Source organism: Pipistrellus hanaki (genome assembly GCF_964339955.1).
Source record: "Pipistrellus hanaki genome assembly, chromosome: 20".
Lineage (NCBI taxonomy): Eukaryota > Metazoa > Chordata > Mammalia > Chiroptera > Vespertilionidae > Pipistrellus > Pipistrellus hanaki.
Window position 1 is genome coordinate 7,606,212 of NC_140522.1, and position 18,244 is coordinate 7,624,455.

General features: G+C 39.6%; 1 protein-coding gene across 1 annotated transcript in view; it reads left to right on the top strand.

Moving 5' to 3' along the window:
* The window catches only part of USH2A (usherin), a gene marked incomplete at its 5' end in the record, with an annotated part of 394,535 nt that overhangs the window by 224,547 nt on the left and 151,744 nt on the right, over positions 1-18,244 (top strand). Inside the window, one exon of the mRNA XM_084868505.1 lies at positions 16,067-16,246. Within this exon, the coding sequence (XP_084724631.1) occupies positions 16,067-16,246 (180 nt within the window). The remainder of the gene's footprint in view (positions 1-16,066; positions 16,247-18,244) is intronic.

An 18,244-nucleotide genomic window follows, 5' to 3' on the forward strand; every position in this document is an offset into this window, starting at 1 on the left:
GTCCAGTGAGAAGATTTCAAATCTTGTCTCGTCCTGTCACCCATCAGCCACTCGGCGACACGTACAGAGAGCAGGGAAGTCGGTGTGATTGTGCAAGAGACACCTAACACATTCATTCATCAAACTTATTGAAGAGATCACCCTTCTGTTGGATTTATACAAAGATCACTGAATTGTCTAACGGCTAATTGGTTATTTCCTTGACATAATCAACAACTCTATTTCATCGTGTCCTGTGGTGGCTGGGATGTGTGAGGTAGAGGGCAGCTGGTCAGAAGCAGGCAGAACTTCTGACTGGGTAGTATTTTCTTACAAATCAATATTTAAAAGATAAAAAAACAATAACCAGTTAAAAGTGGCAAAACTGTTCTGTAGTCTCAATGAAAACCAATGTGCTCCATTTCTTATAACTTATAGAAATACTAATACATTACACACACACACACACACACACACACACACACACACACACATAAGCAACTCCATATCCCCATTAGCAACTATGTATTCAGTCTTGCTCCCACACATACATCCTTTTACATCAAAGTTTCACAAACAATTTTGTACTGTGCTTTTTTTCATCATAATTTCGAAGACTACTGTCACATAGTACCTAAAGAACATCTTCATTCTTTGTACAAGGCAATACTATCCAATTTTATATACTATGCCATTATTGATTTAATCAATTCCCTACTAGTGGATATTTAAGTTCAGGTCTATCTTTAGCTACTCCAAAAAAATGCCTGATGCATAATGATGGGGGCATGCCATTTCACACTTTTGCGATTCTATTAGTATGATACATTCTATGAAATGATTGGCTAGGTCAAAGGCAATGTGAGTTTGTAACTTTGTCCGATATCATCAGCTTTCACTCCATGGAGCCATAACAGTTTGTTCTCCTGGGAAATATGGGGTGCCCAGATCTCCACAGGTGTCATCCTAGCAAGTTGTCAATTTTATGTTGAAAGCAGTATCTAATCCTGCCTTGAGTATGCATTTTTCTAATTAGGAATTAGTTTGAACATGTTTTCATATGCTTAGAAACTATTTGTCTTCTTGTTCTATGAATTCTTCATTAGTATTTTTATCCATATTCTTACTGAGCTGAGGGAACTCTCTATATATTAATGAACTCTGTTATATGAGTAGCAGTATTTCCCTTTTGTATTGTTCTCTCTAATACTTTAATGCTTTCTTTTTTAAATACATTTATACTCTATTCATATGGGACTTACATAGATATCATATGTACCAGTAACATAACATTGTCTCAAATCATTTATTAATCCATTTTTTTCGCAAATGGTTTGAGTTTCCATCTTTAAATAGTTGCAAATTTCCACATTTACTTTATGTCTAGACAGATCTATGCATTTATTTATATTATCATAATATTTTAATGCCTATAATATCATGTTCCCCTCATTATTTTTATCTTACAGAGTTTTTCTAACTAATGTTTGTCTTTATTTTCTTTGAGGCAATATTGACAAACTGTTACTTCCCTATAGAAGTTCTGATGCTAGTTTTATAAGGATGGGATTGGATTTATAGGTTAACTTAAGTAGAATTAATATCACTCTAATCAATAATACCATTATTCTTCATATTTGTTTTGTACTTTTCACAGGATCTTAATGTTCTTCATATAGATCTTATACATACTGTTAAATTTACTCACTGATTTTGCATTAGTATATGTAATTTTATATAACTATAAAGTAAATATATTGATAAGTCACTTAAAAGAGTTACCTTTTAAAATGATACAGAATTCATTCTCTAAAGAACGCCGTCTTTAGAAAGCCGTACTTCCAAATGCTGATGTTTAATGGGTGATATAATTGATATCATTTATCTAACCTCAGGAAGCATCTGTGGCTATTTTGTTACTAGAATTTGTTATTTTCCCTGTAGCACGGAAATTTCACCAGGTGGAAAATGATAACCTGATTAATTACCCTGTCAGGCAGTTTTTAATAAACCAAATCTGGGGTGTATAAAATGACACCAAAGTTGGTACCCCAAGGATCTCTGTCCCATATAATTTTCAAACAAATAGAAAAGATGACACACCAAGCCTAGTCCTGTCATTCTCAGAGGCATAAGGCAAGAGAAAAGCAGGTATGTTGGTGAGAGACGTGAACAGAGCCAGTCAGGGGAAGAGTTGGGAAACCCTGAGCCTGGGTGATAAATTAGAATAACTTGAATACGAAAAACATCATGGGAGAATGACAGCACGAAGAAATGTGAATGGTAAAAAGTAACCAATCACCCAGCCCACACTGGGTCTCCTGGATTACAGTGTCTGCCTTTGCTTAATGTCTGGATCAGCACTTGGTTTGGAACATCCTTTTTATTTTGAGGAGCATATGATGCGAATTAGTTTTCTGTAGGGTGTGCAAGGGCCGTTTACTGACCTGTAGTAAGTGCTTTGCTCAATGGCTCTCAGGGGTGAGTAGTTCACCTTGCACAGGTGAGCAGTCAGCGTCAGGGATCCGGGTGCAACATCCTCAGTGTGTTTGTTCCTCACCCCTGTGATTAGCTAACAATGTCAACTAAAGGTGACAGACAGAAACCTTCCTTATGAGACAGATTGAGTGTTCTTTTTTAAAAATAGTGAAATGTGTACATGTAGGAATAAACACTGAAATAACTGGCAGTGATATGGGAATTTGTGGTTTTATCATTTTACAAAGTTTCAAAAATAATTTCAGCTACAGCTGTAAAATCATCGAATTATCAAGTGGGGAAATAGAAAATAACATTAATCATAGAAAAAGGGAATGTTCTGAGGCCCTGTAGAATGTCTTCACTAAATTCTTTGGATTCTATACAGTAGTTCTATTCTTAGTAGGCAATACCTGTCCCCCTTTTTTTTTTTCCCTTAAGCAGTTTTGGTGGGGTCTATTATGAATTGTTTAGTTCCTCATCGTTCTTCCTTTTGAAGGAGAATGTCTGCCTGGCAACCTCAGAAGTAGAAAACCTAGGCTTGTCATTGGTCCTCTTCTATTGACGATCACTTATCCCAAGTTCCCACACTTTTAGAAGGAAAGGTGAGAGGAAGTACAGCTCTATTCCGTTCTATTCCATCAAAACCCTATGTATGAGCCTTGAAGCTCGTGAAAGTCTAAAGAAGCAGGTGGAAGGTAGTATTTCATGCACAAATACGCCCCATGCAAAGCCATGATAAAGGCAGTGTCTACAGTTGCCCACATTATACAGCTATTGGCTGTGTAGTGTCTGTCAGAGAAACAGAAGACACTTAATGAGTGTCCTGTTAGAAAGTTCTTTTGGTTTTAGACAGTAGCCCTGGGCCTCTGTCCCTGACCATTTCAGATGTTTTAACTAACACTAGAGATAGTAGGCATGACAACTGTGGGGAAGTTATGTTCAGAGCAAGTATTCATATGAGAAGAAGCATTAAGAATAGAGGGGAGCCTAAACCAGTTTGGCTCAGTGGATAGAGCATCGGCCTGTGGACTGAAGGCTCCCAGGTTCGATTCCGGTCAAGGGCATGTACCTTGGTTGCAAGCACATCCCCAGTAGGGGGTGTGCAGGAGGCAGCTGATCGATGTTTCTCTCTCATCAATGTTTCTAACTCTCTATCTCTCTCCCTTTTGCTCTGTAAAAATATTTAATAAAAATATATTTTTAAAACAGAATAGAGGGGAAATAGGAAAATTACCTTTTTCCTTTCTTTGGGAAGCAAATTTCTATTCTGCTCAAAAGAAATTACATTTTAATTTAGTTTTATACGAAGTTTCCAGAGGTATAAATACACATACCTATAAACACTCAGGAAATGTTTTAAAAAAAAATAATTTTACACAGAATTGGAAACCATTGCTGTGTTGGTGAAAATTCAAATGGGCAGTAATAATATATGACACTGCAAACATTTGGCTGTAGAATATTTACCCATTGAGTATATTGGCATTTCTGATTGTATATCATGTCATGGCCAATAAAGCTATAGAAATGTGTAATTAGGACATATTCTTCCACAAGAATGGAGTTAGGCATTAATTTATCAAACTTACTTAAGAACTCATCTGTTCTCCACACTCACACAGCAGCTATTGAATTTGTGTCTCGTTTCTAATTGGCTCTTTTCTTGACATAATGAGCAAGCGCAAACTCTGAACTGTTGTGTGGGGGGAAGGGCCAAGTGATGATGAAATGCAAATCCTGGCCCTGGCCTGGGCCACACACCAAAGTCAGGGTGTGGAAACCACGGAGCCTTGAGGGCGCTGGGTTTCTGGGTTCTTGTGGCTGAAGGTCATGTTGCAGATGCCGCGGGAACATCTTTGTGTGGGAATCTCTCCGTTCTACTTTCCCATGAAAGGAGACTGTTGAGTATCATCTTACCTTTGGCTTTGGAAGATTTTGCATAGCTCTTATTTTTTCAATCAAATTCCTGTTTCAAAATGGGATGTATTTAAAGTGTTCAAGTATGCCTATATAATGTTCAAACCCACACCATGCTGATTGAGGGTTTTCTAGTACATGTATGATGAAGGCCTCATGTGGATATCAGCCTATGGAGCAGCTATGTCATGTTTTATACCAATAGTTGCATGCCATGTACTATTACATAACCCGCCAAGCCTTGGTTTTTATACACTCTGTTATGACAAGGGTTCAATGTCAGAGTAAATAGTTTTGTTTTTTTTATATATATATATATATTTCTAAATTGAAAAGATTAACCATCATTCTCAAATGTCTGGATTTTGAGTAAGGAGGCTCTCAGTAGGTAGGCGTCAGCTATGAGTTAATATTAGATGAAAATGGAAGTGTGGACTCTGAAGAGAAATAGAAAAAAAAATGTTATCTAGGTCCATCCTCTGAGACAGACCTACAGGGAGGGATTTCCTTCTGGGATTCTCGGCTTCTCCAATGGGTTCTCAGGATGTATTCCCCTGATGGTGATAGGCCTTTCTCACTGGATAGAGTGATGAGTGTCACAGACTATGTTTTGGCTCCTTGGAAAGTACTGTGGGATGATTCTAACATTATCATGCTGCATGTTAAGAATAACCCGCTGATGACTAGTATCTCCTAAGTTCTTATGACCATGGGTTTACTTTGCTCAGTTAAAAAATCCTATGAAAATATGGAAGGATACATGCTAAAATACATCAAAATATTAACAAGATAATGATTATCTTGAGATTTAGATGATTGTAGATGCTTCTGTTACCCTCTCTGATGTAGTCTTAAAAATCTACAGCAAACAAGCATTTCTTTTATAATCAGACAAAGAAGGAGTGAAGGATGCCAAAAGAAAGCAAAAGGAGGAGGCAGTTGGTAACTTACAGCAAAACTTTTAAGAAGGTTTTAGGAAACAGCAGACTTAACAGTCCAACCTCTAGGGAAAATTGGGAGCAAAAGACTTGGCTTCATTTACATGCGTTGTCAAAAAATCTTGCCCCTCAACTTCTTCCAGAAGCCCAACCCCTTGCAATTACTATTTATCATCTTGCTTTTCCTTAAATCCCTTACATTTAAAGTGCTTCACTTTCACTTTCTCCTAATCATTTATTCCTTTATAATAACAGAGTCTCTTATTCTCTTGTTGATCTGAACAGTTTCCTGTTAATGCCTTCGTCTGTGTGCATACGTGGAAAACTTACATTAGAAGAATGATTATGCTGTGATAATTATGATGCCCTCAAACTGAATTAAATTATGTTTCATTGTAAAAAGTAAAATGCATTAGTGTTTTTAAAAGCTTTTTTATGCCGGGGAAGATAAAGTTACCTTCCTGTACATTCATTAAACACCAAGCCAGTCTAAGCCGAATTGTCAGAGCTGACAACAAATCAGCTTGCTCTTTTCTATACCAGTCCTTCCCACGTGGTTCTGCTGTAAGCTGTCTCAGGATTGTGACTCAACTGCAATGTATGCATCGGTGCTTCTACAAGTAACCTCCCCTTCATTCTGTGTTGATGGATGAAGCCACATCTTGAAATTGTATGGTTTTCTTTAACTGATTTTAGATGAAAATGAACCTACATTTAACTGTAACTTCTAGTATTCCCTTTAGCATACAGAAATTCAAATGCCCTGATATGCCCGTTAAAAAGTAAAAAGGAACAGTTGAAATTAATGTGGGATTATAGCTTCTGTAAACTAACATACCCAAAATGTTATCATTTCATCACATAAGCATAATCCTAAGTTAATACTGAGATGCCAACACTTTTTTCTTCATGAGTCTGTGTGTATGTTTTACACTTACAGAACACTTCCATTCAAGTGACAATTTTTATCAGAAAGGTTTGATCCATGATTAGATTTCATGAATTTTCAAATGAAACAGTAGATTCACACACAATGTATTTAAAAGTTTTCCAGTAACTAAAATCAGTGATCAGATTTTAGGTAAAATTAGAAATTGGTGCCTTATCTACACTATTCCCCTTTCAATTGCTCAAAAGCCACAAGTGGACAGTGGGGGTTGTATGGACAGCACAGGGTTAGAACGAATGTGTGGACAAGATGTCAGCAGCAGTGGGAAAGTCAGAGGCCAAAGTTTTGGGAATGCTTTTTCTCCTAGTTTTAAGGAACCAGAAGTAGCTAAAGTTTTTTGTTTGTTTGTTTGTTGTTTTTTATTAAATTGGCTGGTTGGTTCAATTGATAGAGTCAATCGGTTTTATGTACAAATCATCTCATCTTTTTCTAGGTCCTTCAATGTTCTTCAAGGCAGATATTTGTATGTACCTTACAAATCATGCCGAAAGCTATTTTCCTGGATGCCCCTGTTACCCTGGAAAGAACCCTCGATTTCACTCTTACACACTAAGATTTGAGTAGAATTAAAAGCACCTATTTCAAGGGGGTAAAAATTAAGTTGAGTTAATGTGCCACCATATTTAGTTCTTGCTTTTCAGCTGTCTTATAAATCATGTAAATAAGCGCAATAAACATTTATTGAGTGATTCCATACCACTATGGACCTGCAGGTCCATCATGTCTGATGACACATGAGAGTTGGCCCAGGAAGGCTGGACGTATGTCACATGTCAAGTGGCGCCTTCCATCAAATCCAGAGCCATGTTTCTTCCCCAGCATCACGACGTGGTGTAATGGCACCTGGCACTATTGGCATTTCTGATATGACTTCTTTTGGCCAGCTCAGCATTCTTAAAAAAATAAATAGTTTTTCCCCCTCTGTGATTGAAAGGGTTAAATGGCACCAATTCATTAGTGCTCACAAAAGGATTTATTTTGTTCTCATAAATCAGTTTTATTCCACATTTTTATTATTCCCTTGGGTGAGCCACTCCAATGGAAATCAATGCAAGTGTAAGTGACACAATCAATCTAGATATTTGATTATGGATTGGAGATTCCCCAGGTCTGCTTCTTGGCCAGTTTTCTTTATGATCATTGCCCGAAGAACTGAGTATTCTTATTGTCATCTGTGAGTTATGAGCATGTGCAGAAAAGCAGATAATCTTCCTTGGCATCCTGGCAATGGAAGCCTAAAGAATGAGCAAAAATTAAAAGTTAAAGATGTAGATGTGTAGCTATAACATTGTTAATTAAACAATTCATATTCCTCAGTATTTTTCTTAAGATGAAATAAGTTTTAAAATAACTTATACTTTTTTTTTAATTTATAAAGCTATAAGCTGGAAACTTAAGATATATTAGGTAAGTGGTAGACTATTACTCCTGGCTGAGATGTTATCTGTTTTCACATGTTTATTTCATAGTGAACAGTACTAACTGGTCTAGGTTAACAATAAGAACACAGTTAAGGTGGATGAAATGCCTTTGAAGGGATTCAAGCTGACTCTTTTATTTCTATAACTAGAGGCCCAGTGCATTAATTTGTGCATGGGCAGGGCCCCTTGGCCTGGTCTGCAATCTGTGTCACCTAGTCCCTGTTGGTCGATCAGGGCCAGCCAGCAGGGTGAAGGGACAGCGGGAGGTTGGCTGCCCATGGGAGATTGGCTGTGGGAGTGCACTGACCACCAGGGGGAGCTCCTGTGACCAGTCATCTGGTTGACTAGTCATAACAGTTGCTTAGGCTTTTATATAGAGAGATTATGCAGACTGCAAAGGTACCATCTGGGGGATTTGAAGGAGAACACAGTTCAAGTTTGAATTAGAGCATAAAATTGATGAAGTTGTTGCTCAAGAGGGCAACATTTATATATCAGTCCCTCTTTGCTTTACATACAAATGTGTATCTTATGATCCTTTATATAGTGAAGGCTTATTTGGGGACTCCTGGTACCGCTTTATCATTCTCTTGCCTCTGACTCCAGCCACCTGTTCTTGGTTCTCAAGCCAAATTTTTCCATAGGCACAATTAAACCTTGCTTGTAATTCATGTTGCTTATATTTAGAATAGGCAGGGTTTAGTACACCTATCTGGTTACCGTATTTTTCGGACCATAAGACGCACTTTTTTCCCCCCAAAAGTGGGGGGGAAAAGTCCCTGCGTCTTATGGTCCAAATATAGCCTACACATATACTGTAAAAAAAAAAGTTTTTTTACTTGCCCGGCTCTGTGTGGTCTCTGTGTGCTTGCCCGGCTCTAAAATGGTTCTAAATGCTGCTGTTTACTTTACAGGGTTGATTACATGTGTTTATGACTGTGATGTTGGGTTTTAATGCACATAAAATATTGTAGGACACTATTTGTTTCAGAATCTTTTTTTCTTCATTTCCTTTCTCTAAAAACTGGTGCGTCTTATGGTCCGGTGCGTCTTATGGTCCGAAAAATACGGTATTTTCTTCAAATAGATTCTGCGGCAATATTAAAGTAGATTCCGTTTCTTAAAATAGATTCTAAGGCAATAGATTCTAAGGTGTATGCTTCTGTCTGCCAATATTTTCGCCATTGGTTTATTTTCACCAAGGTCTGCAGGAAGGGATGGGTTGTGTTTTTGGCAGATTACCTCTGGAAGTCTAAAAATGTCCTTCAGCCAAAACCGGTTTGCTCAGTGGATAGAGCATCGGTTTGGGGACTGAAAGGTCCCGGGTTTGATTCCGGTCAAGGGCATGTACCTTGGTTGCGGGCACATCCCCAGTAGGGGGTGTGCAAGAGGCAGCTGATCGATGATTCTCTCTCATCGGTGTTTCTAACTCTCTATCCCTCTCTCTTCCTCTCTGTATAAAATCAATAAAATATATTTAAAAATAAATAAATAAATAAATAAATAAATAAATAAATAAAAATGTCCTTCAAAAGCAGCTGAAACAGTTGAAACGTCTTTCTTTCACCCAAAGAGTCCTTAATTTGTTTATCTTACTGAGCCTAGAGAACAGAAGCTAACTGCATGGACTTCCATTTGCAGACTTCCTGGGCTTTTGGGATAAATAAGGGACTACCTTTAGCCTGTTCTCTTCCTGTTTCCTTCCTTCTCAGTAATTTGCACTTAAGACCACTGAATAATGAGAGACATTCCAAGCATTAATGACAAAACAAGGCAGCAAGGTAAAGTAGCGTCTTATCAATAAAGTGTTCTTTCTATGTACCCTGTCCCACTCTTTAAAAAGAGTTTACTCAAGAAAATCAATCCAGAAATTGGAAATGGCTCTTTATCTGAGGCAACTAGATCATTTTTAAGAGGTAGTCAGTGTAACTGTTTAATTCAAAGGTTGGCAAACTTTTTGTATAAAGCCACATCGTAAGCATTTTAGACTTGGCAGGCAATATGGTCTGTGCCATAACTTCTCAGTTGTGCCAGGTAGCATGGCAAACCCTAAAAGTGTGTCTGTGTTCCAATAAAACTTTATTTACAAGGACAGGCACCTGGCCAGACTGGGCCCGTGGACTGTATTTAGTGGATTCCTGGCTTTGCTATAACTTATTCACAAATTTCAATACAATGTACGTATTTTCTTTGGAATCTCAATCTTTGCAAGATTCTTTTGATTTTTAAAAATGGAGCATGCTAACTTAAAAATTCATGTCCTATAGAAAAATAATATTTACTAAAACCCCACTACCTTTAAATAACCCATGTTAACAAATGGTGAAGGTTATTTCACCCCTTTCTCCATTCATGAGTGGTTTCTTGGGACTGAATCCTGCCAAGGACTGTGTGAGCTGCTGGGGGGACCCTTCCCCAGTTGACCCTAGACCCTCCCAGGCCACACTTGGTTGCAGCCTCTGGGACCCTGAGCAATTGAGCCAGGCTCAGACTCCTGTCCCACAGAGACTATGAGATAAGAAATGCATGGTGTTTGGAGCTGCTAAGTTAGTGTTAATACCATTACACAGGACTAGGTAACTAGTATAAGAACACAGGTAGAGACGAAACCGGTTTGGCTCAATGGATAGAGTGTCGGCCTGCGGACTGAAAGGTCCCAGGTTCGATTCCGGTCAAGGGCATGTACCTTGGTTGCGGGCACATCCCCAGTAGGGGGTGTGCAAGAGGCAACTGATCAATGATTCTCTCTCATCGATGTTTCTAGCTCTATCCCTCTCTCTTCCTCTCTGTAAAAAAAAAATCAAAATATATTTTAAAAAAGGACACAGGTAGAGTCACCAGCAAAACATGGGGTAATTGTCACCCAAATATTGGGTCCCCACGTGGTTGTTCTCCTTTAATGGAAGACCTGTCTTTAGAGAGTCAAGTGAAAGTGATGCGCATTTCATTAAGAACAGGCAACTCTGCTCTGAGATCTGTTGTGGTTGGTGAGTCATGCCTTTGATCACAGCAATGCCAAGGGCTCAGCACATTCCGTAGGTTCAGTAAGACTTAACCAGACCTCACAGGAAGCAGCGTCTTCTGCTAGTCATGTTCATGTCCAATGTGCAGTTTGGAAGCTAGAGACCATGTACAATGGGGGCATATTTACCCAAATAGCTCTTCACTGAGATAATGGTAGTTTGTTCACTTGGGGATAAAAATAACCCTTTGTCTAAATAGGCAGAAACATATGTAAAAGTCAAAGCAAATCCGACATCATCATATAGCATGAAAATGGACAACACTCCCCTAAACTTACCCGTCATAATGAATCTCTGAATTCACTCTTTGCACATGTAATTATTGTTCTGATGTGAATAAAGTGAGATTTACTTAGAAAAATCCATCTGACTGTGGTGCATGGGACAAAGTTGGTGGAAATAAACATGCTCTAAAGGACTTGTAAAAATGATTCTTAACATTTAAAAAAATATATATTTTATTGACTTTTTACAGAGAGGAAGAGAGAGGGATAGAGAGTTAGAAACATTGATGAGAGAGAATCATCCATCAGCTGCCTCTTGCACACCAGCTATTGGGGATGTGCCCACAACCAAGGTACATGCCCTTGACCGGAATCGAACCCAGGACCTTTCAGTCCACAGGCCGACACTCTATCCACTGAGCCAAACTGGTTTCAGCGATCCTTAACATTTTTAAAAGGATAATTGTGCTACACGCAGGAGGTTGGGGATCACGTGTGAAAAACAAAGTCAGAACAAAGCCATAAGCTCCCCAGATCTTACAGCTGACCCTGCTCCTGCATAGCAGAGGCTCGGGGCCAGCGTTTCTGAAGCATCTCTTGTTAAGACGATGGAATATTCCACGTATTTACTAGTATCCCGTGAACCACAGTTGTCACTCTAGCAGAGTGTCCACTTTATAGAGGAGTCAAAAAACTGCAGCTTTTACTAGATGACAACTAATTAGCAACCACATTAGAGTAATTGCCATAATGGCGAGAAATATGATGCCTTAATAGAGCACTGTCCTTCTCCGCGTCCTCAGTGGTTCACAGGTTAACTTCTGCCTCTTTCAAAAGGCGTGTGGGGAAGACAGCGACGCAGGTATCAGTCTGCAAATATTTTCTTCATTGGCTAAAACTGAAGGCCAGCAATAGGTCCCTCTAACTGTGTATTAACTTAAACAAACACCCAACACCATTTCCAGCTCTGCCAAAGTGAGATCTGGGAGGGTAATGGAGTTTGGAGGACACGCCTGCCTGTTGGATAATGTAATTTGAAATGATACCCTTAGAAAGAATAAATAAAAGTAGCTTAAATATTAATGTGCTATCTAAGAGGATCTAGGATCCTTAGCTCCACATTAAAGGCCCCTGTTGCCATTTGATGTTGTTTGATTTCGGGATTGGCAGGACTTTGGGACAGGGAGGTAGAGCAGAACACGGTGAACATTGAGACCTCAGAGCAGGAAAACCCAGCTCTTCCTTTGTACGGCGAGAAGTGGGGGAATCAGCCCGTGCCTTCTCTACCTGCAGGTGTAATTGGATTCAGAAAAAGGCTAACGTAAAGCAGGCCCCGGTCTGACATGGAAAATCTTCACACGGTAACAAGAATCAGTTTGGTTTGTTCGCTGTCATTTCTCATTACCGTCTCTGTCAGGCGCACGGATCCGTGTTGTGCCATTTTCTGTTCTTGTTACAATCTTTGTCACATGAATAAGATATCAGGATGTTAATGCCTGGCGCACAGCCTTCCGTGGGTGATGATACCGTACAAGACAGAGCTGACCTTTGCAGTATTACCTACTCTGATTGGTTGTTCGTGTCACCTCTTTCCCACGAGTTAATAAGGCTGTAAAAAGGGAGAGAACGGAAATGGCCAGCCAGTCAAATTACAGAATATTGAAAAGGTCAGAGCGGTGCAGCACTGAGGGAAAAAAATTATGGAATATATGGCGCATTAAAATTCTTGTGACAATGATTAGAACAAGAATAGGAAAGCAAACCCACTTATGCATTTCATTCTGAAGAGCTCAACAAGATGATCCCTGGATACACATCACTTATGCATCCCTGACTCATATGTGGGAAAATACCTACTTGTGCTGACTTTTGCCAAAAAAATAATAGTATATGCCCTACTGTTCAATCATTGAGAATGCTAACTGTAAGGTTTTCAGTCTTCAAAGTGGATATTGGTGTTAACATTTTAGTATGACTTACTGATTTTTTTAAAAATATATTTTATTGTTTTTTTTTTACAGAGAGGAAGAGAGAGGGATAGAGAGTTAGAAACATTGATGAAAGAGAATCATCGATCAGCTGCCTCTTGCACACCCCCTACTAAGGATGTGCCTGCAATCAAGGTACATGCCCTTGGCTGGAATCGAACCTGGGACCTTTCAGGCCAGAGGCTGATGCTCGATCCACTGAGCCAAACCGGTTTTGGCATGCCTTCCTGTTTGAAGTTAAGGGAAGGTTCTTGTGAGTGAAATCCGTAGGACAGAAGATTTATTTTTTGTTGTTTCTTCATTACATGCTTGTTTATTCACTGTAAAATAGAAAAGTAGGAATGCATGAATTAACCTTTTAGAAAAATCTTTAGAATGTGGATTCCCCGAAACACTTCCTACTTTATTTAAAAATTTTGCACAAGTTTGCCAGGCGTGGCAAGGCTCAGTGGTTGAGCGTCAACCCATGAAAGAGAAGTTACAGTTCGATTCCCAGTGAGACACCTGCCCAGGTTGGAGGCTCAATCCCCAGTGGGGGGCATGCAGGAAACAGCCAGTTATCCTCTGTCACCAATGTTTCTACCTCTCTCTCTCTCCCTCTCCCTTCCTCTCTGAAATCAATAAAAAAATATATTTTTTTTTTTTTTAGAAAAGAGGTTGGAAAAGAGGAAGTCCAGGTCCTGGGGGCGGGGTGATCCAGAGCTGTAGAGCAAGAACACAGAAGCTAAAGAGGCCCGCACCATCCACTTATACTCACAAATAGGGTCAGCTGAGTCCCACAGACAGGAAGGCTCACCTGCGATAGGAAATGCTTATCGCTTCAGCGTTTCCAGCCTGATTCTTGAGGCTGAACCAAGGGGACTGCATTTTCCAGCTCACTGAAGACTCAGTAGTTGCAGTGAAAAGTAGCAAAGCACACCCTCTCTGGAGCAAGGATTAGAGGACTTCAATTGTAAGAATTTTCCCCAGTACCTAGGGGCCCACAATGGTCAAGTTCAAAGGAAGGAAGGGCAGAGAAAAGCCAAAATTGTGGATCCTGGTTTGTTTGTTTGTTTGTTTGTTTGTTTTAGTCTCTAGGTTCTATAATGTGCGTTCATAAGTTTATTTTAAAATGTCTCAATAGTGTTAATTTATCTTTATTGTTGAAAGTATTACAAATGTCCCTCTCCTCTCCCTCCCCCAACCCCCCCATGGTCCTCTCCACGCCACTCCCTTCCCGCCCCAGGCCTTCACTGCCCTATTGTCTTTGTCCCTGGACAATGCATCTATGCATACAAGTTCTTTGGCTGATCTCTCCTTCCCCCCACCCCCCTCCTCCTTCCCTCTAAAATACTTCAGTCTGTTGCATGTTTCTGTGTCTCTGGTTGGTCAGTTTACTTTGTTCATTAGATTGCTCATATGAGTGAGATCATGTGACACTTGTCTCTCTTTGTCTGGCCTATTTCACTTAGCGTGATACTCTGATTTGGTTGTGGAGCTGGAGATGTGAGCTTCCGGGACGGTGGAAATCCGGTCCGTGGCTCCAGGTCTGTGAGTTGAGCTGCATGTTGCACTTGTTCAGCTGTGTGGCTCCGGGAGATGCACAAGTTCTTTTCTGAGCTGAACGAAATGGTTTATGTAATTGCATACTTCTCATAATTATTGAGTAATTACATACTTCTTATAATTACCGAGTAATCATTGTTCTGTAACTAGAACTTAATGTTACAACTAATTGTATAATTACCACGTATTAATGTTATCTGTGAAACTTAGAATAAAATGGTACTTAATATATTTTCCCCTGCTCTGCCATTTCCAAAGCTGGCAGTGGTGTTTGTTTTACAGCTAGAAATTCACTTCAAAACTCAACAAAATGCAAGGGACTGGGGGAACTCGTCAATTATATAAGCACGGCTATTAATTCATTAATTTTTCATTTCCACCTAGCTCAAAATTTATAAAATTATCTTGACTTAATTTCAGGATTTTCATTATTGGTTTGAAATTTTCAATCCTTTGAAAGATGTACACAATTCTACTCCCTCAGAGGCGATGGGGGTTCTGCGTGGATCTTATGGGATAAGCTCGCCTTTTTGACATTTTATACCCAGGCTTGTGACAACGGCAGTAGTTTTGGCTGTAGCAGAAAAGGCTTCTACAGAATTGGCAAAGAAGGAAGGTTATTTGTAGTAAACATCACTGTTCTTAATGGTCCTTTGTTGTGTGTGTTGTGAGTTTAAGAGTAATTATAACTAAATTTTACTAAAATTAATCTTTAGAAAAATTGGCCTCCACTAAACTTCTCAGGAAAGCACACAGCATTGAGAGTGAAATAAATGTTACAGTGCAGTTTTAAGTCTGAGTTCTCCATCTTCTTAACCTTGAGCGTCACCCAGCTGCATGGACAGTCAGACACGCTGAGATGTGAGGATGGGCCTGCCGAAGCTTCCGAAGGAAGGGTGGTGGTGGGACCCGCTGAGGATGCATCGGGAGTGATTCTCTGATGCATCCAGGCAGCCCCGCTGGCTCTCGGGGAGCTGAGAAATGGATCCCCAGATCAGAGTGGACACGGCTGACTTCCCTTCCCCAGCTGCTTCTCAGGATGTTCCGACCGGTTCTGATTCAAACAGGCATTGGATGGAAAGCCGTCGACCAACCTGCCAAGGAGAATGAGCAGATATTGGCCCCATTGTTGACAAATACCATTTCTTGCGTACGTTTGACTGCATTGTTCACATCCAGAACTGTTCTCTTTGGGAGAAAATGAGTGATTTTCTCCCAGTCTGCGCATCACAGAACATTCGAGTATTTGAGAAACCCTGAAACAAGCTGTAAATGATTCATCAAGTGGTCAATGTAGATGTCAGTGCAGGATTTTTACTTTTATGCACGCTACTTGTGACGTGGCTTTCCACGCTCTGAGAATGTCAGCCCCTTTACTTTAATCCCTGTGATGAGTGAATTAGAGAACCTAATGTTATCTCTGCTAACATTCTGTTTAAAGACCAGGAAAATGAATGAAGGCACATGGGATGCCTCTTATGGTGGTGAGAGTATAGTTCTGTTTAGGATTGGATATTTAGGAACCCCAGAAAACATTGAAATAATAGCAGGAGAGAATCCTTAGATACGTACTCATTTTAATACGTTTCCTTTTTATTCAGCCCCCGATAACTACACGCTTCTGAATGACACACGCCTAGTGCACCGTGGTGAAGATTCCAATCTGTGGGTGCCCGTGGACGGGCTGGTTCCTTTTACTAATTACACGGTAGAAGTGGATGCTTCCAACACCAGGGGCAGCCTGACCAGTGAGCCTACAGCGATGGTGATGCCCCCTGGGGGTAAGTCTGTGAACAGCTTTGGCTGTCTGGGTGTGTGTGTCTCCATTGATCCCCTTGTCTAGTGTTAAAATTTCGCTTTCTTTTAAAGCTAGGGGCTCGCTGGTGTTGCTGATTGGTTTATGTTGGTTTTGTTTTATTGAGACCCTGATATTGATATTATTTTATTGTTTTGTTGAGACTGCTTTCATCTCATACCATGTGTGTTTGTGTGTGTGTGTGTGTGTGTGTGTGTGTGTGTGTGTGTGTTCTCAATACCACACACACATATTTCTCGCTCTATACATGTCTAAAAGATTGGGAATTTTTTGTTGTTGTTTGAGACTTTATTTAGATTCAAAATTCATATTTTTCATTGGAGCTTTAATTTTTTAACATAACTAGTTCTTGTCCCTGGTTTTTTGGAAAACTAATTTAGATGTGTTTCTAAAGCTTTTCTATTTGGCAAAAATGGGACAGTGTGTAAATTCTAGGATAGGAAAACTTACTCATACCACTGGGAAAACACCTTTAAATGTCATGTCTTAATGATGAGAGTTCAGTATGGTCACTTGCGTGTGTGAAATGTGATGCCATCTGGATATTTTTTAAAAAGGGCCTAACTTATTCAGAATAATTATTTTAATGTGCAGTTGATTCTACCAGGTTTTAATTAATTGTTTTATTATCTATATCTATATCTATGTGTGTGTGTGTGTGTGTGTGTGTGTGTGTGTGTGTGTGTGTGTATAATTTCAGAGATTAAGGGAGAGGGGGAAAGATGTAGAAACATCAATGATAAGAGAGAATCATTGATTGGCTGCCTCCTGCACACAACCAGGGCATGTGCCTTGACCTGGAATAGAACAGTGTGACTTTCTGGTTCATAGGTTGGTATCAGCTCAACTACTAAGCCACACTGGGCAAGCTATTTTAATTATTTTGAGGGCTCTATATTTAGAAGAAAAATCATTCTTATACTTGACAGGTATAGCCTTTGAATAGAAAGTATGTCTCAGAATAGTAAGAGCACGATTCTGAGTTGTGTGTTCAGGAATGTATGTTTTCTATAAATACCGAAGGACAAGGGCCTCAAGACACCCCAGTCTGTCTCATAGTCCAGCTCCGGGAACCACTGCGTTCTGGACCAAGGGCCAATGTCATTGTCTTGTTAATGGGAATCTGTAGGGCTGAGAGCAACCCTCACAAGGCATATGAAAGCCAGAAAGGTCTCCTCACCAGAGGAAAATCAGGGATTCCTACAACTCCTATGGCAGCCCGGTAGGGAAGATGCATTACCCGCTGTATCATAAAAACAGGTCACTGCTGTCTACCTTTTGTGACATGTGGGATGGGTGCATGAAGGTTTCCTGAAGTACTTGGAACTCTAAATGGCAGAAGCCACGTTGTATAAGAAAAGGATGCTTGAAAGAGACTTTGGAGGCTGATGGACTCAGGCAGTCTCCTAACTCATGAACCCATAATAAAAACTGGAATTGGAGTTCGATAGGTGCTTATTGAAGAAGTGAGACCAAAGAAAGAAACCTTGAGTATTTATAGCTTCCTCTTTGAGCTCTAACCCCATGTGCTGGGAAGGATAGGAAGTTGTGATGATTCTATACCTTAGTGTATGATATCCTTTATTCACAGTGAGGTATTAAAGAGTGATTAGTGCTTTAACAGAGATTTTTTTTTAAGTTACATAGTAATGTCCTCTTAACAGGATATATGGGATATTTAATGTTATATCTTCATTTTATAGCATTTACAGACTTAGTTTATAATTTACATCAGTTTACACTGCATTCACAAAACAGGGCTAATTTGATCAATTGTTTATGTGTTTGAGAATGTGTGGTCTAATATCCTGTAATATTTACGCACAAGTATATGTGTATATTTAGGGTATCCCAGAAAAATGCATGCAGGCTTTAAAAGATGATAGCTCAATTGTTCTTTCTTTCATTTCATATTTAACTCATTGGAATTAATAATGGGTTAAAAGTGTGTGTACATTTTCTT